The 25,626-nt window shown below is 36.1% G+C and overlaps 1 protein-coding gene across 11 annotated transcripts in view; it reads right to left on the bottom strand.

Annotated features, from left to right (window-relative positions):
• Nucleotides 1-25,626, bottom strand: part of SYNE2 (spectrin repeat containing nuclear envelope protein 2) — a 351,205-nt gene that overhangs the window by 152,291 nt on the left and 173,288 nt on the right. For 10 of the 11 annotated variants that reach the window (XM_081228103.1, XM_081228110.1, XM_081228112.1 and 7 more), the window contains 14 exons: nucleotides 24,503-24,664; nucleotides 22,363-22,464; nucleotides 21,216-21,416; nucleotides 20,682-20,853; nucleotides 20,036-20,148; nucleotides 18,623-18,825; nucleotides 18,041-18,160; nucleotides 17,651-17,942; nucleotides 16,452-16,603; nucleotides 15,214-15,523; nucleotides 13,867-14,031; nucleotides 10,842-11,183; nucleotides 1,387-1,542; nucleotides 210-475 (listed from right to left, as the gene is read on the bottom strand). In XM_081228103.1, coding sequence (XP_081084229.1) covers nucleotides 210-475; nucleotides 1,387-1,542; nucleotides 10,842-11,183; nucleotides 13,867-14,031; nucleotides 15,214-15,523; nucleotides 16,452-16,603; nucleotides 17,651-17,942; nucleotides 18,041-18,160; nucleotides 18,623-18,825; nucleotides 20,036-20,148; nucleotides 20,682-20,853; nucleotides 21,216-21,416; nucleotides 22,363-22,464; nucleotides 24,503-24,664 — 2,756 coding nt within the window. The remainder of the gene's footprint in view (nucleotides 1-209; nucleotides 476-1,386; nucleotides 1,543-10,841; nucleotides 11,184-13,866; nucleotides 14,032-15,213; nucleotides 15,524-16,451; nucleotides 16,604-17,650; nucleotides 17,943-18,040; nucleotides 18,161-18,622; nucleotides 18,826-20,035; nucleotides 20,149-20,681; nucleotides 20,854-21,215; nucleotides 21,417-22,362; nucleotides 22,465-24,502; nucleotides 24,665-25,626) is intronic. The other variant, XM_081228113.1, reaches the window with a different exon arrangement.

Here is a 25,626-nt window from a genome sequence, read left to right as displayed (position 1 = left end):
ATATAATTTAATTGTAAAATTAATATATTTTTTGCATGAAACCAACAGAATTTTCTTCAATGGTTTCCATATGAAATTAATTTCCACACTGTAGTATTAAAATCATAATATTCTTTAATAGTATAAACTCTTAACACCCTGGGCCTGTCCAAGGCAGTGGAGCCTATGGTTGAACACAAAGAATGCACATCCTAAATTCTTATACTTACACTTTTAGACTTTCCTTTTCTGTCAATAAGGCTTTCATCGAGGATTCAGCTGCCATGATGTGTTCCTGAAAATCTTTAAGGAGACAGTATTGGCTTTCTTTCTTTTTCTTCAAAGTAATAAGTGCCTGAAGCAGATTGTCCAAGTGCTGCACTGAATACCTTTCACTGTGGGGAAACAAGGCACTTGTTTCTGCTTTCTTAAGATATTCAATTTGTTCTAGTGGTTCAATGGCTGCTTTCTTTGCTTCCAACTGGGTACATAATTCCTAAAAACAAGTCAAGGAAATCAATAAATATACACTCACTCATTCACTCATTAATTAACTCATTTATTTTTTTTCCCTTTGCTCTTTCCTTTCAGTAACACATTCTATCCCAAGAAGATGTTTTAAATATTTCATTTGCACACAGAGAAACTAAGGTCCTGACATTTAAAAGATTTTTTTTTACTAGAGTCATGTTAAAATGTAGACTAACACTCACCATTGGTCTAATGTTTAATAGCAAATTGGTCACCCTATTATGTTAAAAGATTCTAAAATGTCTAAAGAAGATTTATCTTCTTTTATTACTTACATGCATCCCCTCCCTTTCCTGTTTTAGATACATGTTTACTGTTACGTAAACTTAGCTAAAATTGTAAGGGTCATTTAAAAAAATACATGTTTACATACATTTTTAAAAAATACATGTTTACTGTTACGTAAACTTAGCTAAAATTGTAAGGGTCATTTTAAAAAACATGGTCATGTATTGGATTTTTAGATGCCTTTCCATAGCTATGTAAACACAGCTGTAAAAACAAAGAAGGAGTATCCCATAATGCTGATAATCAGGAAAAATAAAAGGAATTTGTCAGAATCAGAAAAATACATAGGACTAAGAAAAGGAATGATGGCAAGTCAGAATCTCCCAATTTTCTTACTGAATAAGCAAGATTTTAGGAACTCTGTGAAAGAGAAGACTAATGTTCATTAAACTCTTACACTTCTTAAATGGAAAGATGTATACAACTTACTGATTAGCACATAATTATACAGTTACCAAACTGATCATCAGGCAAAGGTTAAATAAGACTTTTCATTCTGTGGAAGCAATTTTTTGGTAATTAAAATATATTGTATTGTACTGGATAAATGATGCAATCATGTTGTCAGTATCTTTCTTGTTTCCATACCTCTATCTCTTTTAATTGTTCATTTCTTAACATAACATCTAATTCTAAAGGTTGATTTTGCAGCTCATTGACTTTCTGCTCATCTTCAGTGGTTTTCATGCTTTCTTGAACATCAAGAGAAAGTTGTTTTGACAAAACCATTTCCACAGCTGAATTCTGAAAACATAAAAAGATTAATTGCTGAACAGTTTACCTTCCAAATAAATAATTTTTTATTTTTCTTGATGAAATAATTCGAGTTTCTTCTATTTACTCGGATTAAAGACTTTTCACAAGTATATCTGGCCACTACCAGAGGATTTTTCCATGCAATATTTAATGCTAATATTGGTATCCCAAGAAAAATGAAACTTTTTTGACAAGACAGCATAGGATCTGGCATTGCTCAGTTATATACTGAGGAATATCTACAGTCTTAAAGAAAGAAAACGGATATGGAAAAAGCAAAAGTTCCAAAGTTTATACTTAGTATTCACCATAATGCAGAGGGTTGGGCAAATAAATAGGCATTCTGGTACCCACTGGTAGTTTAAAATAGTAAGTGGATAGATGAAGGAAACACCAAAATACCAAAATTTCATGATATTAAAAATGTTATGCCTAGGGACTTCCTGGCAGTGGTTAAGATTTTGCCTTCCAATGCAGGAGGTACGGGTTCAATCCCTGGTCGGGGAACTAAGATCCCACATGCCTCGCCAAAAAAAACAAAACATAGAAAAAAAAAAATAGAAAACCAGAAGCAATATTGTAACAAATTCAATAAAGACTTAAAAAAAAAAAAGGTCCACATCAAAAAAATCTTTACAAAAAAAAAAAGGAATTTCCTTCTTAAAAAAAAAATGTTATGCCTTAGATTACATAAAGGCAATAATTCCAATTCTGGGTATGGCAGAACAGGTTATAGATGGGGTAATCTGATCTTTTCTGAAAGCTCTAGGAAATTGAGGTTCTCAATAGGATATATAGAGACACCATTTCAACTCATTTATTCATTCTTTCAGCAAATATTTGTTGAGCACTTACATACAACAGGAACTTTATCAGTAATTTTAAAAGATTTCCCATTATTTTGCTAAGGTATTAGTTTTTATTTTCAGGTTACTTTATAAGCAAAATACCATTTAATTTTGCCATATACTTTCATGTCAGTAAAAATCTTTGAGGTATCAAGTCTGTGAATAAAATGTGTCCACATCTCCAAACCAGGTAGAAATTGCTGTTTTAGTAGTAGATAGTAGATACATTACTAGATAGTAATGTAAGATGTTAACAATTGGGGAAACTGGATAAGGGATATATGAGAACTATCTGTACTATCTTTGCAAGCTTTCTGTCAATGTGAAACTATTCTAAAATTAGAGTTTATTTAAATAAAACAGATACTGTCTGGAGCTTCACCAATACTAACTGGTAAGAAAATTCAGCTGACCAGTGTTACTGGTTTTGAAGTATTTACTTGGCACTTAGCACAAGTCACTTCATCTACAAGGCTGCAAATAATTGAAATGATTTTGCAAATTTCCTCCATTTCCAATTTCTTTGTGCAAACTATGGTTAAAATCTCCATGGAAGGCAGCATCTCAGGTTGTGGGGGGAAAGATCCAGGAAGGCTGTGAGAGGAAAGGACAGAGGTGTTACACCACTGATTTCATTGGCCCATGGGTGCTCTATGCCATGAACTGTAATTCTATGAGGTGGACGCCTGCCTCCTTTTAATCTGATGGCTACTGTTGCTTACAGCACCCAACAAATCCACCTGTAGGGCAAGAGTTCCTGAGCTAGGCATAGATAGTAAACCCAGGAAAACTTTACTTCTTATCAATAATTTATTATGAATTCAGAGCCCTGGTCTCTCTTACCTGATGGACTGGTCACTTAAGGACTAGCCACATTTATAACCTGCCATTTGTAATGTGCCTTCCGTGGTCAGGGAGAGCATCCTAAAAAACCTGAAATCATCCCATAACACCATTTGTTTAACAAATCCAAAAGCCATGTTTCCACTTTGGCAGAAAATGCAACAGAATCCCTCAAACGAACATGTTAAATTTAAAAGGTAACATTCCTTTGCTCATGTCCAAGAGGTTAGAACACAGGCTCGTGCCCTGATTGGCTCCTGGAAAGATTCTTTCATATTTCATAACCAGTGATCATTTGCTCATCACCCTTAGCTGTATGTTATTTTTATTTTGCAGGCTCATTTGAAACATCTTATTTTAAGTTATAATAGAATTCAAATATATTTAAAACAACAGAATATAACAGATAATCGTTACCCATGACACAGATATAACTGATATAATTTTCTATATTAAAAATATAATTTAAAGCCCAGTCCTCAACCCTTTCTCATCTCTTCCTCCCTAGAACTAACCACTATTCTAAAATCCACACATACTTGTCTTTATACTTTGACTACATGTGTTAATATACATACAGTATTGTTTTATATTTTTTTAATTCTTATAAAATTGGAATCATACATGTATCACTTTACAACTTAGTTTCTTCACTCAGCGGTATGTTTTGAGGTTTATCATGGTGTCAGATATAAATCCCATTCAGTCATTTTACGTTTGTATACTGTTCTGCTATCTGAATGAACACGACTTTTTTGTCTGTCAGGCTACTATGGACATTATCATTGCTTCCAACTTCTCCTATTATAGATATTACTGTGATAAACACCCTTGTTTTAGGCCTTCTTGCACATATGTGTGAGTTTCTTTGGGACGTTTTCCTAGAACTGAAATTATTCCTTTTGATTCTCGATAGACAGTTATTGATTTGTTCCTACCAGCATGGTAAAAGAATTTGTATTTTCCCTAATCCTCTCTGGTATTTGGTACTAACAGACAATAATTTCTGCCAGTACATTGGGTGTGAAGTTGACATCATTATTGTTTTATGCTCCCTGGTCATATGAGTCTTACCTCCTGTGGATTACTTTTGCATAATCATTGACTATTTTTTATTGGGTTGGTTATCATTTCTGGTGCTCTTTTATATACTGGATACTAGTCTTCTAACCGTTTTATGTACTGCAATTATTATCTCTCAGTAGATTGTCTTTTAACTTTATATATGGTATCTTTTGTTGAATATGACTTTAATATTTTAATGCAGTCAAATTTATCAATCTTTTCCTGTTTGGGCTTCTGCTTTTAGGGCTTTTTTTTTTTTTTTTTTGCGGTACACGGGCCTCTCACTGTTGTGGCCTCTCCCGTTGCAGAGCACAGGCTCCAGACGTGCAGGCTCAGCGGCCATGGCTCACGGGCCTAGCTGCTCCGAGGCATGTGGGATCCTCCCAGACCGGGGCACAAACCCGCGCCCCCTGCATCGGCAGGTGAACTCTCAACCACTGCGCCACCAGGGAAGCCCTGCTTTTAGGGACTTTTTAAGAAAAAAATCTTCTATACCCTGACATCTCAAAAATATAATGTATTTCTGTAATAATTTACATAATAATTTATTTTTATTTAGCCTGTTCAAGGTTCTCTGTACTTCTTGAAATTGAGAATTCATATTATTCTTCAATTCTGGAAAATTCCCAGCCTTTCTTTTCCTCCATTCTCTCTATTCTCTCCTTCTAGAACTCCTACCAGAATTGTGTTTGACCATCTCATTATAGCCACTGGGTCCTCAAAATCTCTGTCCTCTTTTCCATCTCTTTATAGCTCTGTGTTGGATTGTGGGTAATTTTCTAACATATTTTAGCGAACTAATTCTCTCTTCAAGCTGTATCAAGTGTGCTACTTGGCCAGAGCAATCTTAATCTCAATGACTTAAAAAACATTATTGAAGTTCCATATGGTTCTTTTTCAAATCTAACCTTTTTTCTCAAAGTATTTTATTCTCTCATTATGATTTCAAATCCATCTATCACTAACCATTTAAAATGTATTATTGTATAATATCTTTCAAACTGCTGCACTGTCTCACTACCCTAGTGTATTAATTCCTCTCAATTTTAGTGATGAGGACTCTTCTGGTGGAATGTTCCTTTGTGTTATTGATTGATTGACTGATTCATACTAACTCAGGGTTATCAGACTTTGTTTTTTTTTTAAACTACATTGTGGGAATCCCTATGGCCTGATTGGTAGAACTGACCGCGCCCCCTTCAGCAGATTTGTGTTTGCTTTTTCCAGGTACTGCAAGGAGATAAATAGACAGAGGCTGATTTACATGTTAATTTCTTAACTTGAATTGCTCCACAATGCAAGTAGTATAGATTTGGACTCTAAACCTGTTTGAGATATAGGGTGGTTCTGAATTCTCATGGGAGACCTTCTTTTCCCACCCGCAGTCAGAATAAGTAGGTCCCAGTCCTTTCTCTGGGTTAGAGATTTTCTTGTTGGCCTTTCTCCCTTTCTCTTCAAGGGCCCTGTCAATTCTGGAGTATCCACTCCAATGCATGGACTCTCATGAGCCCTTATGAACTCTAAGCCCCGGGACATCTGATTCTTTCCTTTCTCCACTTCTCCTGGAATTTCTCTTTAAAAAAAAAAAAAATCTACGATCAGTATAAACTTAAGACAAAGTATAACTTAACAAGCATACATATTGAACCTCTGAGCATAAATGGAATTTTCAAAGTTAATAATAAATTTAAAGTAGAAAATGATGATTCTATCAAAAGCCTGGTTCTGTTATATTGCTAACTATATTTACTTTTTAAAAAACTGTTGCTTTTTTTCAACTATGTATCTTTTCTTTGAGTTTGGCCTGTTTGGAAAAGAACAGAAGGTGAGAAAGAATATCATCTATTCTCCTAAAGGGTAGGACTGTGATACTGTCATTTTTATGTCCCTTAATTCACAAAGTAAACATTTTACTTTAACATTTAAAACACTGAGCTTTAAGTAACTGAGCATTGTCTCTGGCTTGCACAAACCTAGCAGCACAGTCAAGAGGTAAAGACCATGACAGCTTCACTATCCTTTTTCCCATACAGGGGCAATGGCCCCGTGGCTATAATAATTCTGTGACATTGAGAAGCTACATCTATCACTTATAACCTGCCAACGTTGGGACAGTGTCATACATACTCTAGAGGATATATTTCTTTCTTCTCTAAAGCATTCCAACATGAAGTAGTAAAAAACAATTCTAAGCATAAGCAAACATCCATCACTTTTAGAGACAAAACCGAATGGCAGATCAGGTTAATCTCAGAGGCTGCCTCTTTCTCTTAGCATATTGTCTAAAATGTTATGCACTTGAGACTCAGCCAGCCCTGCCTACCTCCCAGGCCTCACCTCTGTCCTTCTCCCCTCCTCCTCCCCCTATGCAGTGGCCTTATTCCAGTTTCTGACTCCGCATGCTTTTTCCCCCCACAAGAGGAAACTCTACTTTCTCTGCCAAGAGTGCCCCTGACACCCAGCTCTGAGCTCTGTTATCTCCAATCCACGCTGCTGGTCTCAGGTCAAGTGTTGTTTCTTTAGAGAAGCTCTCTGAACTTCAGAGAACTACAGTTCAAGCCAGCCTCCTTTATTATAGATTATCATGGAAACGTGTTCCTTCCTTTAGTTGCTGTAATTAGCCTCTCATCAGTTAATTAGTGGATTAATGTATGTCTCCTCCTCTAGACCAGAAGCTCTATGAGAATAGAGACCACGTCTATTTTCACTCACCGATGAACCCTAACTGCCCGTTCAAGAAATTTTTACTGAATGGATGTATAGATAAATTCACATTAGAAAAAATAGATAAATAAGAGAATTTCATTTAGTCTTCGATTGCCAAGATTAACAATTTGTGGTTTATAAAGTAGAGTTGGAAAGAAATTGAGGACCCATCAATCTAGCAGCTGTGGACCAGAGATCTGTTAGGAATGACAGGAACAGGGCTTGGTTGGGCTTAATGAGAGTAGAGAAGGTTTGAAACACGCATGAGAACTGGAGTCAAACAGCATACTGGCATATTAAACCTCAATGAACAACCCACATAACACACTCAATAAAACTGTGAGCTAGACCACCAAGCATCAGGCTGGGCAGAGGCACCTGGCTCTAGTCCCAGTTCTGCTAGAATGAGAACTTGGCTGATTAACATCTTCTGACATTAATTCCCTAACCTGAAACACAGGGTTAGGATAGAAATTTTCTAAGGTTTCTCAGTCTAAGATTTCAGGACTTTGGAGCACGTTCTCAAATGCATGCTGCTTGTAGATGTTAATACCATGTATACCATGTAAGTCACTTGTCCTGTAAAGAAATAAATCTTGGATTGAGAAAAATACCTCTAGAGTAAGAAACAAGATTTGCATCCTGGACAGAAGAGCAAAAGTAATACACTTGGAAGACAGAGTTGACACATGGCCGAACTACATGTTCCATTACAAAATTTTTTTTACTGACTTACTAGGATAACCAACACCAGAAATAAACATCATTTACTCCAAGCCTGAAAACTCTTTCCTCCTTTTCATTCTAGTACTGACTTCCCTGAGTTTCTGGTCGCTCACCCACAGCTGGACGCCTTGCATGTTTTGTATCTGTGATCATCCACCTTCCAGGATTTCTCTATGGGTGCCTTCTTAAATATTGAAATTATAAATGCTCAGAAAATGTTGAAAAGAACAAAAAATGATTCAGACATACTAAATTATACCTAATGACAAGGAAATTAAAGAGGTAATTATAGACAAACTTTTTTTTTTTTAAGGGCAATTATGTCATGTAGGTTGACATTTGGGAAGGAGTGGGCAAAAAAAGATCATTCAATACAGGTTAAGCCGTAATGTTGCTTTATGAATTTTTAGAAAAATAATAAATGAAGAATGTATCAGTTTCCCTGTGTTTCCTTTTTATCATTTCCTTTTATGGACACCTCGAATCTTAAGAGATTAGTCAGTCCTCATTTTTTATCATATCCTAATTTGTTACTTCACTTAACCTATATAGGAAGGGGGAAATGGAAGGCAGTTTTGCCTTTTCGTATTTAAAAATTTTAGAAATTCATCTCTGTAAAATTATCGAGTGTGATCTTGGATCATAAGCACCCACACCCTTCAGACTGCATTTTGTAACTTCTTTTGTCTCTAAGTCTGCGTTAATATTCTTGATATTAAAGAAAAATTCAGCCAAGGGTCCGGATCTAAAATATCTCCTAAATTTCATCTAAAATGAAATTCTTAGCAATGGATTCAAACATATACATGCTAAAATGGCAATTTTTGAAAAGCGCAATCACACTTTCAGCAACTCTAAGACCAAGTGCAATTTATTAAAGAAATAATAAAATTAAATAAAACTTCCTAAAATTTTTTCTGGAGATGATTTTACATAATCTGATAAAAGCCCTTCTAGGCTCCAAAAAGGCACATGAAATGAGCATTAATTAGATATTTAATTAGTATTAGATTTTAAACTGTGACAATTGTATTCTCACTTCTAGCTGAATGACTAGCACAAAAGAGGTCTCAATAAATGTTTTTAATGAATTAAATGGTTATTTTCACTGTCACAATAGTTTCTGATTAATCAAATTTATAATTCTGTAAATTGTGCTTTTACATGCTCTATGTATTCATTATATAGAGACTCTTGCTTAAGTAATTTACACCTGCGTCTTATATTTGTCACTTTGTATTATATTTATCTATGATTATTTTGATCTCTTATACCAGTTGTAGTTCAACTTTCAAACTGCTCTTGTATAGAGAACAAACTTGTAGTTACCAGTGGGGAGAAGTTAGGGGGAAGGAATAGGGGATTAACAAACTATTAGGTATAAAATAAGCTACAAGGATATATTGTACAACATGGGGGATATAGCCAATATTTTATAATATCTATAAATGGAGTATAACCTTTAAAAATTGTGAATCGCTATATTGTACATCTGCAATTTATATAATATGGTACAGTAACTATACTTCAATTTTAAAAAACTTAAAAAATAAAAAAAATTTAATAAAATGAAAATTAAAAAAAATTTTTTTAACTGCTCTTGATCTTGGTCTAACGTTACATAGAATAAAGTAAATACAGTCAGTACTTAGCGTAGAGAAAATAAGAGGCACAGATTCAAGAAAAAAGATTCATGTTACAAAAGAGGGGAAAAAAAGGTAAAATGTCATTAGAAATTAAAACTAGATTCCTCTAGGCCAGACCTGCAAAAATTATTTGAAGACTTAAGTCCCTCCATCTGCTCTAAAAAAAATCATTCTAATGAAGTATCATAAATTATCAATAACTCATCATTCAAGATTAAGTGAAATCTTAATAAATAAAAAAATCTTATTGGGTTATGATCTTTATATAGTTTTCAATATACTCTATTGAATTTGGAGTTTTCACAGCCAAAATTGGTCTGAGAAGCTAATCTTAAAGTTATTAAGCAAATCCCTTTAGCAATGTCATGAAGTAGGATAGAAAGCACTCAGGTATTTTTCCTTTTTTACTTATTTACTGCTCTTTATATACCATTAAGAAAGTTTTTTTTACACGTACAGCTTCAAGAGTTTCACCACAGGGCCCTAATCCTTTAAGATATATTTCCTTAGCTCTATCTAACACTGCTTGTGGGATTTAGAAGTCTTTTCCTATGGCCAGAGAGGTGTTCCGTTGGCATTTAACCTTGTTTTACACATTTCTAGAAAACCCTATCTGGTTCCTCTAATCCTCCATGATTTCTGCTCTAGGAAGACAACAGAAGTGCAGGCTCTCTTCATTCCTGTGTATCATGTATTCCATAAAAAGCCGATGAGGACCCACAGCTGAATGGTCTACCTTTGCGACTGTCCCACTGGACCCTGGATTGTGAGAGGTTGACTAACAGGTAGGCTCTTTCAAATGTAGCTTACTGGGTGGCTCTTTGTGCCTTTTCCATTTCAATCTCTAACCTATGAGAAAGCACTTTAAGAGCTACAGGAAAATGTACCCATTTGGATGTTTAGAATGAAAACAAAACATTCTTTCTTCTCCACAGGGACAATCAGGAGGCTGAGTGTTGATATTCTCACACCACATGATCTGACAACATTTAAAAAGACATTTGCAGTACAGGGTTAACATAAGAACAGAGGCCCCTACCCTTTCAAATGGTCTCTGATTTCATTATGAAATCAACCAAAAAAAAAAAGACCCTAAAAAATAGGGCTGTTGGATTTTTTTCCTAAGAAATGTGGGTAGAGCACATTTTCTACTGCCTTTTCCAATTTGCCTTTGAGCTCCTGATCCAGGAAACTGTATCTGATTACATATCAGAGAGAATAATAAACCTAAATTGATGACTGACATTTCTAGCAGATGAACAGTAATATTTCACTGCTGAAATCCTGGACAGTTTTCTAAGGGCTCTTTTGACAAGTGGGCATCATAAATAGCCAGCAGATTGAGGGTTTAATTATGAAATCAGAAGGCTTGATTCACGACCCTCTTTTCAGAGTCCAACAACACCTCTTCATTCGCAGACACAATGTCTGAGAGATGTAATCACACACTTACCTTATTTATTTCCCAGTCTTCCTCCAACTTTTCCACTGCAGCTGAGTCCTCAGTGGACTCCTGTACATCAGAAGTGACCTGCTCCTCTCTGCCTGGCAGAGGAAACTTTTCTCTCTTTTCTGTTGAGCATTTTGATTTGAGAATGCTGTTGAGACAATTTTCCATCTCCTGCTTAGCAGATTCAAGTCTGTTTTCCAAATCTTTTTGTTTACACTTAAGTGATTTTATATCATCTTTAATAATCTTCTGTCCCACTGAAGATGTATTTTGCTTGATGGATTTTGCTAAAGATAAAATCTTCTCTAATGTGCCATCTTGTAAATGGAGACTATTCTCTAGTTCCTGTGAGTGGAGAAAAGATTGTCACAAAAGTATCACTGTTCAATTGTCACAAGAGTTAATTGACTTTTGTAAATCATAGCGTGTTCTGCTTCACTAGTGGAAAGTATATAAAACTTATCAACCCATATCACAAAGAAGGAACTTTGGGCAAAATTTAAACCAATGTAGCAGCCCAGATCAAATTCTCTAACAGATTTTATAAGATGCTAGAAATGTGTAAGAAGTAACAAAGAAAATTTTCACAACCAGTTCCTGGAACATAGGAAATGGTCAACACATATTTGTTGAGTACATATTTTGTTCAAGATACTACATAATATACAAGTAATACTAAAATCAAACACAATCAAAACACTAAATAATAAGTGCCTACTTTGTGCAAGGCCCTAAAAAGAATAAAAGAATCATTTAGAGTGTGCCTGCATGAATCTAGTGCTAATATGTAAAATTCAGAGCAAAGTTTAAATCAATCTATCGAATGCAATATCTTAAATATATTAGAAACTCAATCAATATTTACTAAATGCATGAATGGATGAGGCTAATTTGAGACCTCTACATGCAAAAGGAATTTGATAAACTATAGCAGCTACTGATGTTACTACTGAAATAGAATAAGACTTAAAGTTACTAGGTGAACTATATAGTATTTATTAGTCACTGTTCTAATGGACTATACAATAAATATTCATTCATTCATCTAACAAACAGCAAGTACTATGATAGGTTTTGAAATTACATAGATGAGTAAAACACAGTCCCTTCACAATCCTATAGTCTAGTGAGAAAGACAAAGAAATAAACAGATAATTGTAACAGAATATGGAAAGGTGTATGCTAACAAATATGTACAGGTCATCGAAACATTTTAGCTGGAAGAAGGGAGTTCCAGATTGCATTTTGGATAGACCCGAGGTGGCCATGGGATAGCTGCACTGGAGAGGGTGATACTGCAGGCAGGGAGCCCATTCAGATGTCTAATGCAGGGATCTGTGAGATGAGGATCTGCTCTAATGCAGCAGTAATGGGGGTAACAGTGGAGGGACAAATTGTTGAGATAATCCAGAGATGAAAGAGACAGCACTTGATGTCTGTCTAGATTGGGGAGTCTGGGAAAGGATATCCAGGTTTCTGACCCGGCAGCCTAGAGAGATGGTGTAGATATCCACAGAGTCAGAGAAGAAGAAGCAGGCTCATTGGTAGGGAGCCGGGGTATGGAGAAAGGGAAGGAGATGATGAGTTATTTTCTGGACATGCTGAACCACAAATAACTATGAGGCACCCAAGGAGAGATGTCTAGTGGGGTCAGAAGACCCATGTTGTAGACCCACTCTGTCATTTAACCTGGGTGACCTTGTAAGTTCCTCGCCTCTCTGGAACTCAGCTCATCATGTATAAAATGAGGAGTCCTCGGACTTCCCTGGTGGTGCAGTGGTTAAGATTTCACGCTCCCAATGCAGGGGGCTGGAGTTCAATCCCTGGTCAGGGAACTAGATCCCACACGCATGCCACAACTAAGAGTTTCCATGCCACAATTAAGGAGCTGGTGAGCCGCAACTAAGGAGCCCGTGAGCCACAACTAAGGAGCCCACCTGCCGCAACTAAGACCCAGTGCAACCAAATAAATAAATAAATATTTTTAAAAAGATGTGTTTTAAAAAAAAATGAGGAGTCTGAACTTGATGGTTTCTGAGATTCCTTCTAGCTATAGCAGAAGGCTATATTTTAATTTTTCAACAGGAGCCTGAGCTCCTCAGAGTGAGGCTCATGTCTTGCACTTTTCTCAGTATCCAAGGCACCCAAACAGTGCCTTGGACATGATGAGCCCTCAACATTTGTCAAATTATCACTGTTAAAAGGGAGGTAGCCTTGTCACAATGTCAAGCTGTTCTGGAGGGGAAATCTTGCTTGATTCCCAGGTTCCTAAAAAGAAGAGATAAGAAATTCCCAAGCTCATGCCAGCAGGGCTGCCCTGAGACTCACCCCATGCAATCTCCAGTCAAATAACTGTGAAAGAAGCAGCTAAGAAAATGCTTTACTCTGTTTTCTTCTAGAGGACACCAATTGGGACTGTTTATGTTGGCCGTGCAAACAGTGAGCATCCAAGGAATGTGTTTTGAGAATGTGGGTAAAGAGCTGCAATCCTTACTGTATAAGGAGAGGGGTTGAAGTGAGGCTGAGAATTTTAAAAGCCCTACATCTGCAGAGACCTCTAAGGTAGTCCATGAGTATGAAAATTAATAAGGTGAAAATTATACAACTCCCATCCACCCATGATGAAGAATGCAAAATTGAATCATTTCCCCCTAGGTCTTATTGCATTCGTTATATCCTTTGAATACCCAGTATCTCCTGGAATCACTGTGCTGTCTCTAAAACAAAGATCTCCAGGAGCTATAGACTGCTCATGGGTGGAATTGTCTCTGAGGGTCCAGAGCACAGAGCACTGTTCAACTCAAATTATAAATGGATTTGCTCACTAAAGAAGAACATTTCCACTTTTTATGACTGGTCAGGACTTTATCCAATAGTCATCTGAATAGCATTTTCAGCATTTGAATTTTTTCTTTTTTTATTTCTTTTCTTTCACCATTTGAATTTTTGATCAAAGACCCTGATTTGTCAAGTTGTAATTAATACTGATTTTTTTAAATGTCTATCATGTCTGGACATTGTTTAATACCTGCAGTTTCTGCAGTTTTTCCTCAACTGCTATTTGATCCACAGGCTTATCAGAAAAACTGACAAATTCCTTAGAGATATAGTCCAATGCAGTATTTAGGTCTGTGATGCAAACCTGGTATGAGTCGTGTTCTTGAACATGGCCTTCCAATTTTTGCACAGAATCCTAAAAATAAAACATTGACAATGCATGCATTAGGTCCCTGAATTATCCCACTCAGAAAATAATTAAATGGTTCATAAACACTTGTTTTATGAGGTTTCATCTTGAAAAAGGAATATGGCCATAAATCAGCCAGAGTTCTTAAGTAAAGTTTTTAGCGTTGAGATATTTGTTTCCCCCATGTTTCTATGCCTTCATTCCACTCCCGAAAACAATTTGTCAAGAGGTTTACAAAATGAAATGACTACAAATTATATCATCAAATCACAAACACCCATAACAAAGCAGTTCCCTTAATTATCTTTCTTACTACAAGCAAGTACCCACTCTTGGAAATGAGACTATGTGAAATCAACCTAACCTCAGATTCCTCTCCTAAGACTCAAACTCCAAAATTGTGTGTTAGGAAAAAGTAATCCTAACTCAAGAGCAAAACCACCTTCAGTTTCTCTCCCTGGAATAAGAAAATAAGGTGACTGCACCTGATCAGAAAAGAACAGCAATTATTAAACTAAATAACTTACAGCCAAGTGGGTATAAGCAAGATTATACCCACACAACTCCTGCTATCTGTATAAGCAAGATTTCTTATCCAGGTAATCCTTATATTGAATCTGGCTTTCAGTATGCAAAGAATTATAAACAATTCTCTTAAGAGAATAATATGCCTCATGACAAGATGACATTTTACCTCTTAATTCTTTTATTGCAGATCATGTGGAAAGACTCAAGGGAGAACCCTGATAAGGTTTATACAGAATAATGGACATAACTATTATAATAGATGATAGATGGATGGATATGTGAATGGATGGACGGATGAATGCAAGCATAGATGAATGGATGGATAGATGGATGCTGCATGGACAACTTTGACACTACACACTACACACATGACACACTACATAAAGATGCCTAAACATATCTTAATCCTTCCAACCCCTTATGAGGGGAACTTTGATGAGAGGAAACAACACTATTATCAAATAATACACACTGGATTTCTCTAGCAAAACTGACCAAATTGATTGCTCCATCTTGAGTAGTTAGTATTTGTATCTAAAATTCATAAATTTTTAAAACTTTTGATTTGCCAAAAGAACAAAACGATGGTCTTATATACAAATATTACATAATTATGCATAATTAAGACAATCATTTAAAATTTTATTTTGACCATTTCACCTGTAGTTGCTGAAGAAGACTTTCATGTAGATGCTTTATTTCCAGCCACGGCTCTTCACTAAAGTTGGGATTTTTAGTGCATTCTAAGAGGTAATTTCCTTGAGATTTTAACTCCTCTAGTAAGGATGTCAAATCTTGTGCTTTCTGGAGGAATTTCTTATAAATTTTTAATTGAGCTTTCTTCTCCTGTAAACCATGTTGCAGAGCAAAGCCCACTTCTTGTTTCTTTTTTAGTTCTGTGAGCATTAATCTCAGATCCTCTTTACTTTGCAAATACTTCTCTCCTTCCAGTAGAAGCTTTTCTTGATGGCTAAATTTAACAAAGTATTTTACAAATGAAATCATACATCAAAATCTTATAATACAACATGCATTATTACAAAAAGCATTAAAATAACACTACTGTACATTACTCCCAGGAACTTCTTTGGCATTCTAACATTCTAAATAGCACTAAGTTTAGCTCAGAAATCAAGATTAAAATGAGTTGTAGTATTACTTTTAAAAAGTATTGTTTTTTTGTCACATAATTTGATCTGAGAACAAATATTTAATAATTTAGATTTCAAACTATTCCAGCTTTTATTGTTTAAATATAATTATAATATTCCATGTTTTTCTTTTTCATATAAGTAAAATAAATAAGCATTCAGTATACTGGTCAACTAACTAGTTTATGTTTTCTATAGCTTAAATTTGTTTTGATCTGTTTTTCTTAGAAAAATATAAAATTTACATTTCCACCAAATATTAAATGTATCATTTAAGACATGATATGAATTAAGAATTTTCACCAGAATTATGCCCATTACATTCAGACAACATTTATCAATGTTTACACATATAAGAATCTCTTAGCATATATATTTAAAAGCATAAATTATCCTGCAGTAAACCAGGAAGATACTGAGGTTGTCTGGGGAAAGGGGGTTTTGGTACAGAAGGGGAGTGTTGAAGGTGGAATGAGGTAGACAATGTTAATTTGTTACCAAGGGCCCCACGGGTTGATGCACCAGCCAAAGTAAACACTGCCACCAAGTTATGACAGCATGTTTCATATCTGATGCAGAGGACTATTCTTCTTCGCTTCTGCCTCAACATTGTGATTGCCCCTGATATTACTTACTTTCTCTCCAACAGATATATTATATCCACATCCAGAAGGCAGACAAAACATACTTGTTATGGCTTCATTGTGCAATGAAAAACCGTGAAAGTGGTGAAGGCATGCCCTTTACCTTAGATATGTGTTGGCTAAGTGGAGTGTGTTGTCCCACTGGTTTTTGATATCAGAAAGGGTCTTTGGAGCCATCGGAGCCTTGCTGCTCTCAGCCTGACTCATGACGGTCTGTATTTTAGCGTCCCCTTCAGGCTTTAGTAAAATGATTTCCTAAATCAAATAAAAAAGATCTTAAAATCTCATTCATACCACTCAGGGATATTTCATATGATATGTTTTTATTTATAAACATTATTCAGAGATTCTAACTGCAGAGTAGATTTCAAAATTACCCTTTCATTTTTATATATTCCCCAAATACAAAGACATCCTTCACGTTGTATAGAACTGGTTGCATTCCTACTCTTCTCTTGATTCTCAATTGCCCTCAAAGAAATTATATGCCAAAAAATCCCTGGCAAATTCTCCTTCCAATCTGTACCATTATTTATAAATAAAGAGTTAGGGTAACAACCTGAACAAGACACTTCTATACACCCAAGATTGGGTTTATGGCTTCCCACAGGAAAATGCAGAGTCCCTCAAACCAACTGCTGTTTCTCCACCACAACGTAATTAATTCTCATTCCCTGCAATTTTATTTTCCTCCAAACAATCAAGTTCCTCCCTTCTTGGAAACACTACTCCAGATTCACCTTCCCTGGAAAACCTTTCAGATATAACCCCAAATGATTCTGATTACTTCAGTATGCCAAACTAACCCTTACGGCTTGACTGCATCATCCTCTGCACTTGGTATCTGATAAATTAAGAACCACACAACCCGCTCAGTATCTAATATCCTTTAGGAACTACACACATCCACTCTGAAGACGAGTTCCTCTCCAGCCCTCACCTTGACATTGCCGATGCCTCTGATGTACTGACATACATTCTTTTAACATCCTAGCAAATTTCCACCTGCTGCAGCTCTAATTTATAGTTTTAATTTCATTTCTCCTGCACTCAGTGAAGATGGACAATAACTGGACATTGCTCCCACAAAGAGAGGATATACTTTCTCCCTTCTATATGCATTAAAATAATTTTAGATCCATCATAGCCCTTCTCTTTTGCAAGCTCAGTCATCTGAATTCCTTCAACCAATCTGCAGTGATCCTATTTTCCATTAAAAAACAAATCTTTGCCGTTTTCCTCTAAATCTTTTCAAAATTAGAGTTCACTCTGACCTCTGAAATTTACTTTCCACAGTTATACCTTTATTTTTTGGATTCTTTCCTCAAGTGGCATTTTGCCTTCAGATGAATTCAAAACCATCAGGGACTCTTTAATCCCTGTTATCCAACGAATTACATCATGTGCAAGATCATTAAAGCTCTGGTCCTTGGCAGGAGGTAACTTATCCTCTTCATCAATTTCACAGAATTGTCCCAATAAGGTCTGGTGTCTATTGATCAAATGTGTTGATTCCGTTACTATTTCTTCTTCCTCAATAATCCCATATTCCTTCACAGAGTTGTTCAACTGGGCCATAGATTCGAATTGTTCCCTGTAAATTCCAAATATCACTGAAAGTTTATAGGAGCCACGACACCACTTGAGAAACCATATTCCCCAGAAATACATTTCATGCAAGATCAGCTATACCTCTTTCTAGCTAGAGCTTGGCAAAATAGCTCAGTTTCCTCTCTTGTTCCTTCCATTTCTTTCCATTTCTCTTCTTGATTAGTCAACCACTTACTCAGGTTTCTGTGGTCATCCTGGAGTCTAAAACAATATCACACACATTGGAATATAAAATCAGCAAAAACTGTTTATCTGAAGAGAAGGTTGGCACAAATCTTGTGAGCCAACCAGGTTTTTTACTAAATTTTTTTGGTTTCTTTCTTGGTTTCTTTAGAGAAAATTTAATTTGTAACATTAAAATCTGAATAATAATAACATGTATTATAGTGGAATTCTAATGAGCCGTACATATACATCATAAAGAACATGAAACAAACAAACAAACAAACAGAAAATATTTTTGGACTCTCCCCTGAACCTTGGCCATAATTTGAGGAACTCTCCAAACTTCTATATTCCTAGAGCCAAACTTGGGTTTGAAACTACATATTTTATTTTTGAAATTTGTGTGTACGTGTATCCCACTGCTAGCTGTACTGAGGCAGAGTACGTATGAAGATATCATTAGCAAACATGCTATTAGACATCATCTTTATTTCCTACCTCAGTAGCTGCTGCAAGCACTCATCAAGCTCCTTTGCTCGTGCCTGGCATATGGACTCCATTTTTTCTAATTCAATTTCTTGACTTACGATCCAACTGTTAAGCTTCTTAACAGGTGCTTTGGGAAGATGCTTTTTCACATGATTCAGTACAGTTCCCACCTGCTGTATTTCACTGCCTCTTCCTTCAAGAGTCAAGAAATCCTTAAGAAAGACAGAAAGTCAATTATATCCTATGGGCAAGTCTCAGTATGGTCCCTGCCACCCCAGTGACACTTTCCCAAGATGGTACATAGACATGCCATCTTCATAACATCCTATATAAAAGAAGTTGCCATGGAGAGGTGGCTAAGTGCAATAGCAAATGATCAAAAGACAATTTATATTGGTTCTAGAATGTGTGTGTACATTTGCATTTGCATCTGACTTTCTGGGAATCACATCAAGCAAAATGATGCCACCATGTGGGTCAGTGGGAGTTAGACCGGGAAAGCCACATTTTCCTATCCTGGCTCTGCTCAGCTTCTCCTAAATACTTGCTCCTTTCTGGCAATCAGTATGTAAAACTAAACAGCGTATTCTCTATTTAACTTTGTCCAAATCAGAATTTTATTTCAATGTTTGTGTTTCAAGGTTTGAGCATCAATTGTTGAGATCCATGCAATGGGCAAAGTTTTAAAAAAAAGTTGGAACTATAATTTAAAAGCAGAGAAGAAAGGTGATTTTGTCAATAAAGAATAGTAGCATCAAAGCAAGGAATTAAACCGGGAACATTTAATGCCACTGATAAGTCTGAGAGTATAAGTTATCACCAAAGCCTAAAGTACTTGATAATCTACCATAAAGTGATCAAGAATTAAAGGTGCCATACGCATTTGAAATGCCCACATTATTGCCTCTTATTTCAGGCTATCTTCCTCCCCACTTCCATCAGTTCAACTACAATTTTTAAAAGAAATATGGCTGGGAAAAAAACTTTTTAAAAAGTCAAGCAATCTCTTATAGAAAGTAAAGGGGTTTCAAAGTCCAAATTAGGTAAAGCCTTTTTTTAAAATCAAATATGATTTTAACACAACTGAATTCACCAGCAAACATTAAGTTAAACAGCATCTTAGAATAGCTGTGAAAACAGAACCTTTTAAAGTCACTTACACCTTTACCCAGTAAACACCCAACTTTTTGGGTTGGCCAAAAAGTTAGTTCGGGTTTTCCATAGATGTTACGGAAAATCCCGAACGAACTTTTTGGCCAACCCAGTATTTGGGGAAAGGCCAGGTTTTTTTTGGAAATACTATCTCTACATAGGGAAATTACTAAGTCAAAATAATTACTGTCCTATCTACTTATATATAGTTCTACCTCCAGCATTTTAATTTTGATAAATTTTGATTGAAATTTAAACGCGTCTTCTTACAGAAAGTTTTTGTAGTTTTTGTTCCACGCTCTTTTTTGTTTCTGATGGTTCAAAACACTCCTTAAGGTCCACTTTAACGTTGCCAAACCAGTCATTAAAGTTCTTGCACTGATCTGCAGGAAAAAAACAAAAGAAGCTATATTCATTCAAGGAAGACGTCACAAACCTTGTTAAAGTAAAATATTTTGAAACTTGCTTCCCATGCCATGGGTATGAATCACTGTAAAGTGATAATAAACTAAAATCTAATTTTGAGGGTTAATGGAGCCGACGTGATAACTGTGGCATATTTTCTACACCAAACCTCCTTTCCAAGCATACAGGACACCCAGAGACACCTGCAGGGGCAGCCTGCTCACAGGCATGTCCCCAGACTCGGACAACAGGGAGCAGGTCAAACACGAGGACCCTTGTGACTCTCCTTCACAACAAAAAGATCAGGTGCTTGAACAAAAGAGATGTTATTTACTATAGGCGTAGATCAATGAGTGTTTGCTCCTAAAAGATTTATCTGAATATTATTTCCTTAAATAGAGTGTGTGCAGCCATCTCTAAGTGAAGCTTAGATTAATTAGCCTTTGTGCTTACAGTACTTATTCATACCTCAAGATTCCCAGAGGCACAGTAAGAGAAACATTGCACTCACCATTCAGTAACTTAGAGAAGTGATCTTGCAAAACACTTTTTTTGGTATTAAATAAATCACTGACACTTTCATATTGCTTTTTTAATTCAGAGAGTTCAGGAGTCAGACAACCTATTTGATTCTCAAGTAATATCATACTGTGTTTCTGCTGTAGAATTTGCTGTTGAATCTCCTAAATATATAAACAAACAGACAACACTGAAGTCTTAAAAATGGGCTCAATCTACACAAAACATATTAGGTATCCATTGTTTCTATAGAAATCTAGATGATTTTTTATTGGGTAGACCTGCTTTCTCTTAGCTAGTAAATGTATAATGCAATGCAATTTAATATCAAATAATGACTGTCTACAAAGCAATTCAAAGGTGAAACAGTTAAATATACACAAATTGTTTTTGAGTTTTTCCCCCAGACTTTCATTTTTTTATACTAACTATTTTTATAATAATTATTAACCTCAAGAGGACAAGACCATCAGAAACAAGTGTGAAAATAAATCTGAACCACAGAAGAGAAGTAGCTGGGAAGTACCTCTAGTTTAGTAAAGATCTCCAAGCTGTCAGAAGGAGACAGGGCATTTAAGAGGGACTCAGTCATTCCAATCTGGGTCTTAGCCTGGTCGAGATCCTCCCTTAACTCAGCTGTGCTGCCACCGAGTGCACTGAAGTTGGATTCTCCCGTTAAACACATTTTCACTTGTTCTATCTTGTTCAAAATAGAGGACTCCAGGACCTGAAATCATGAAACATATGACATTCTGTAATGGACTTGATTTAACTAGATTATAAGACAACTGCACTGCTGGAGAATGAGTTGAAACTTCGTTTCATTTCAACGTGAAATAACTTCTCTCTTTCTGATTCTTCCTTGTTCTACATCACTGATACAATTCAAACACTGCCTTTAAAGAAAAACAGTAAAGTGAAAAAAACTGAAGTTGACATTCTTATTTTTTTCTAAGAGACTAAGTGAATCTTCCCCTTAAAACAAGTTTTATTTAGCATACCAGTTGAGGTGCTATCTCATGGTGCTTATTGGAAAACATATAGAAAAAAAATTAAATAGCCAGCATTTATTAAGTGTTTATTACGTACACAACATCATGGTAAGCACTTTATATACAAAATACAGGCTTAAGAAGGATAAGTAACTTGATCAAGATCACGAAGTTGGCTGACAGCAGAGCCAGGCCCTCTCCCAGAAAGTCTGACTCCAGAGCTTATATTCAGGCACTTTGCACTTTGATTTAAATAAAAGTCTAACAAATCTCTTCACACAATAGAAAATCACACTTGGGGCAATCTCCCTGTTACTCCATCTAGCAACTAATAAGCTTGGAATCTCTTGAGCCATATTCTCCTTCCTATGCCCAAGACACTTATGAGGAAACCCTTATTACTTTACATGGAAGCAAGGTAACATCTCCCCCTCTGCACAAGAGGCCTGTGAAATAAATGAAATGAGAATAAGACAATGCAAAAAATTATTCATTCTAAAATGGGACAAATATAATAAACTATGCTGGCTTTTAAAAATTTGGTTGGACATGACTAAAGATGAATCAAGTAATGATCCTAATTTTATTTTAGGTTTAAGTTTTAGAATTCTGGTTTATGAGCATTACTTTAGAGGATATAGAGAATCTTTAATTGCAACTTTAAAATAAAAATTTCCTTACCTGTAATTCAAGAGGTATTTCACTGCTTTGAAGCAGGAACTGTATCTTAGCCACTCTTTTAGAAAATTCTGAAGGTTTTTGTTCATGGACTTGTAACTCTTCCTAAAACACACAATGTTAATGGAAAATATCTTTTTATTTTATACCTTACTTTCTGGTACCCCTGATTGCTATTGAAAATATATAGAAACTAAAAGAGCCTTTGAATTTCCCCTAATCACTTGATTTTTGATACAGTCCTGGGAGTTGCAAAACTAAGTGGCTTCATGGATCAGGCATATGTTATAACTGAGTGAAATCCTCTAGCAATAAAACGAGAGGGGCCAGGCTTGCACCGCAGCAGAATGCAGTGCCTGCCTGCCTAAAGGCATAACATCTCATAGCTCTGTACATATAAACATACACATAAACATATAAAGCCAACACACACACACACACACACACAGACACACACACACACACCATGTTGGCAGAATTTGGCCCACACGGTAGCCGTTATAATCCTTAACTTCAAATTTTTAAATAACCTGTATCTCAAGACAAATTTAAGGGATACTTAGTGATAATTCATTTCACTTAGAAAATCAAAATCTTACTTCACAACTGTCATAATATACCCAGGAAACTCACAAATCTCCACACATTTTGAAAGTCTTTTTCCAAAAGTATAAAAATGGATATGTGAATTTAAAAGTGAATAAAGTGACCAAAATTAGAGAAAAAAAAATGAGACTTGAGACATCAGACGTGACATACTGCAAAGCCATCATGCACACATACATACATTTTTTTTTTTTTTTTTTTTTTTTTTTTTTTTCTTTTTGCGGTATGCGGGCCTCTCACTCTTGTGGCCTCTCCCGTTGCGGAGCACAGGCTCCGGATGCGCAGGCCCAGCGGCCATGGCTCACGGGCCCAGCCGCTCCGCGGCATAGGGATCCTCCCAGACCGGGGCACGAACCCGTATCCCCTGCATCGGCAGGCGGACTCTCAACCACTGCGCCACCAGGGAGGCCCCATACATACATTTTAATATTACACTGAACCACATATAACTGCCAGACTTAACTGTTTTTTGACATACAAAGATTGTAATTTTATATGGTCCAAACTAATAATATGCAAACAACCAGCAATAGAAAGAATTCTTTTTAGAGTTAAAAGAGATAACTTTAAAAATATTTTAACTTTAAAAATATTTTCTATTATTTTTTTCTTTTCCATTATGGTTTATTACAGGATACAGAATATAGTTCCCTATGCTATATAATACGACCTTGTTGTTTATCCATTCTATATATAACAATTTATATCTGCTAGTCCCAAACTCCCAATCCATCCCTCCCCCGCCCCCTCTCCCTCTTGGCAACCACAAGTCTGTTCTCTATGTTTGTGAGTCTGTTTCTGTTTTGTAGATAAGTTCATTTGTGTCATATTTTAGATTCCACATATCAGTGATATCACATGGTATTTGTCTTTCTCTTTCTGACTTACTTCACTTAGTATGATTATCTCTAGGTCCATCCATGTAGCTGCAAATGGTATTATTTCATTACAAGAGATAAGTTTAATTCTTTCTAAATGGCAAAACCTGAGATCACTGTTTTAAAAAACTAGCCTCGGGGCTTCCCTGGTGGCGCAGTGGTTGAGAGTCCGCCTGCCGATGCAGGGGATACGGGTTCGTGCCCCGGTCCGGGAGGATCCCGCATGCCGCGGAGCGGCTGGGTCCGTGGGCCATGGCCCCTGGGCCTGCGCGTCTGGAACCTGTGCTCCGCAGCGGGAGAGGCCGCGGCAGTGAGAGGCCCGCGTACCGCAAAAAAAAAAAAACTAGCCTCTTTTGAAGCTCTATAAAGATTTTGATATTCAGCCTTGTGTTTTTTTCTAATCTTTTTCCTTTACTTGAAGTATAGTTGATTTACAGTGTTGTGTTCGTTTCAGGTATATAGCACAGATTAATAATACCTGCTAACATCATCCTGGATACCACAAAGAAAACGATGGAATTCAGGTCTCACTCAAGGAATAATGAAAGAAATAAAAGATTTCTTTGTGATTACTCTACCCCTCTTCAAGAAAGCAGACTTGATATTAAAATGTCAACTGTCTACAAAAAGAACAAATATTTTATTTCTGCTTAATTAACCTTCAGCTTTTCTCTTTCCTCTTCGGTCAGTGGATGTAATTCCATTTTTTGAAGGATCTTTTCAGTCCACTCATCAATCCCATTTTTTAAGTTAAAAAGCTTGTCCCATAAAGCTAGAGCTCGACCAAGATTTTCATAGTAGTCTTCTGTCTTCTCATTTATCTACCATAATTAAAAAATAAAAGTAACACATTTAGTGGTGAAAAGCATAAGAACCATTGTTTCAGTCAAACACAACTTTAAAATAAAATTTTAGATTATCTTTACTCGCTAAATAATTTGCTTTATTCATCAACAAAAAATTCGCTTTAACATACCGTGTAGTTCTTTCTTCTACAAAAAAAAAAAAGACTTAGCTGGTTTGCTGCAGTTTATATGCAATTGAAAGCAATAGTTTTCCTCTTTTCTAAACCACAATAATAAAAGATGCTTTTAAAAACCCAGAGCAGGGACTTCCCTGGTGGTGCAGTGGTTAAGAATCTGCCTGCCAATGCAGGGGACACAGGTTCGATCCCTGGTCCAGGAAGATCCCACATAAAGAGAAGCAACTAAGCCCTTGCGCCACAACTACTGAGTCTGCGCTCTAGAGCCTGTGAGCCACAACTACTGAGCCCACTGGCACAACTACTGAAGCCTGCATGCCCTAGAACCCACATGCTGCAACTACTGAGCCCACACGCTACAACTGAAGCCTGCGTGCCTAGAGCCCATGCTCCACAACAAGAGAAGCCACTGCTATGAGAAGCCCACACACTGCAATGAAGAGTAGCCCCCGCTCGCCGCAACTAGAGAAAGCCCGTGCACAGCAACGAAGACCCAACACAGACAAAAAAAAAAAATTTTTTTAAATTTAAATATCAAAAACCCAGATCAAAATATAGCACATATTCTTAATTTATAATTCATAAAAATATCATTACTACTCAACCAAAAATTATTTTAAAAATATTAAATAAATATAATGTTGAACATCAACTGGCTGCATGGATGGATAATATATTAACTAGTTTATTTCAAATAAGTTGAGTATGCACTTGTATACCTAAAAGAGTGTAGACTCATTTGTTAATACAATAGTACCTAACTCTGGGCGTAAAGCTAAATCCCAAGTCATAAACTTTATA

This window comes from Mesoplodon bidens (assembly GCF_964165515.1).
Source record: "Mesoplodon bidens genome assembly, chromosome: 3".
Classification (NCBI taxonomy): domain Eukaryota; kingdom Metazoa; phylum Chordata; class Mammalia; order Artiodactyla; family Ziphiidae; genus Mesoplodon; species Mesoplodon bidens.
Note: the sequence above shows the minus strand (reverse complement) of the source record. Positions and strands in the feature narration are given on the sequence as shown.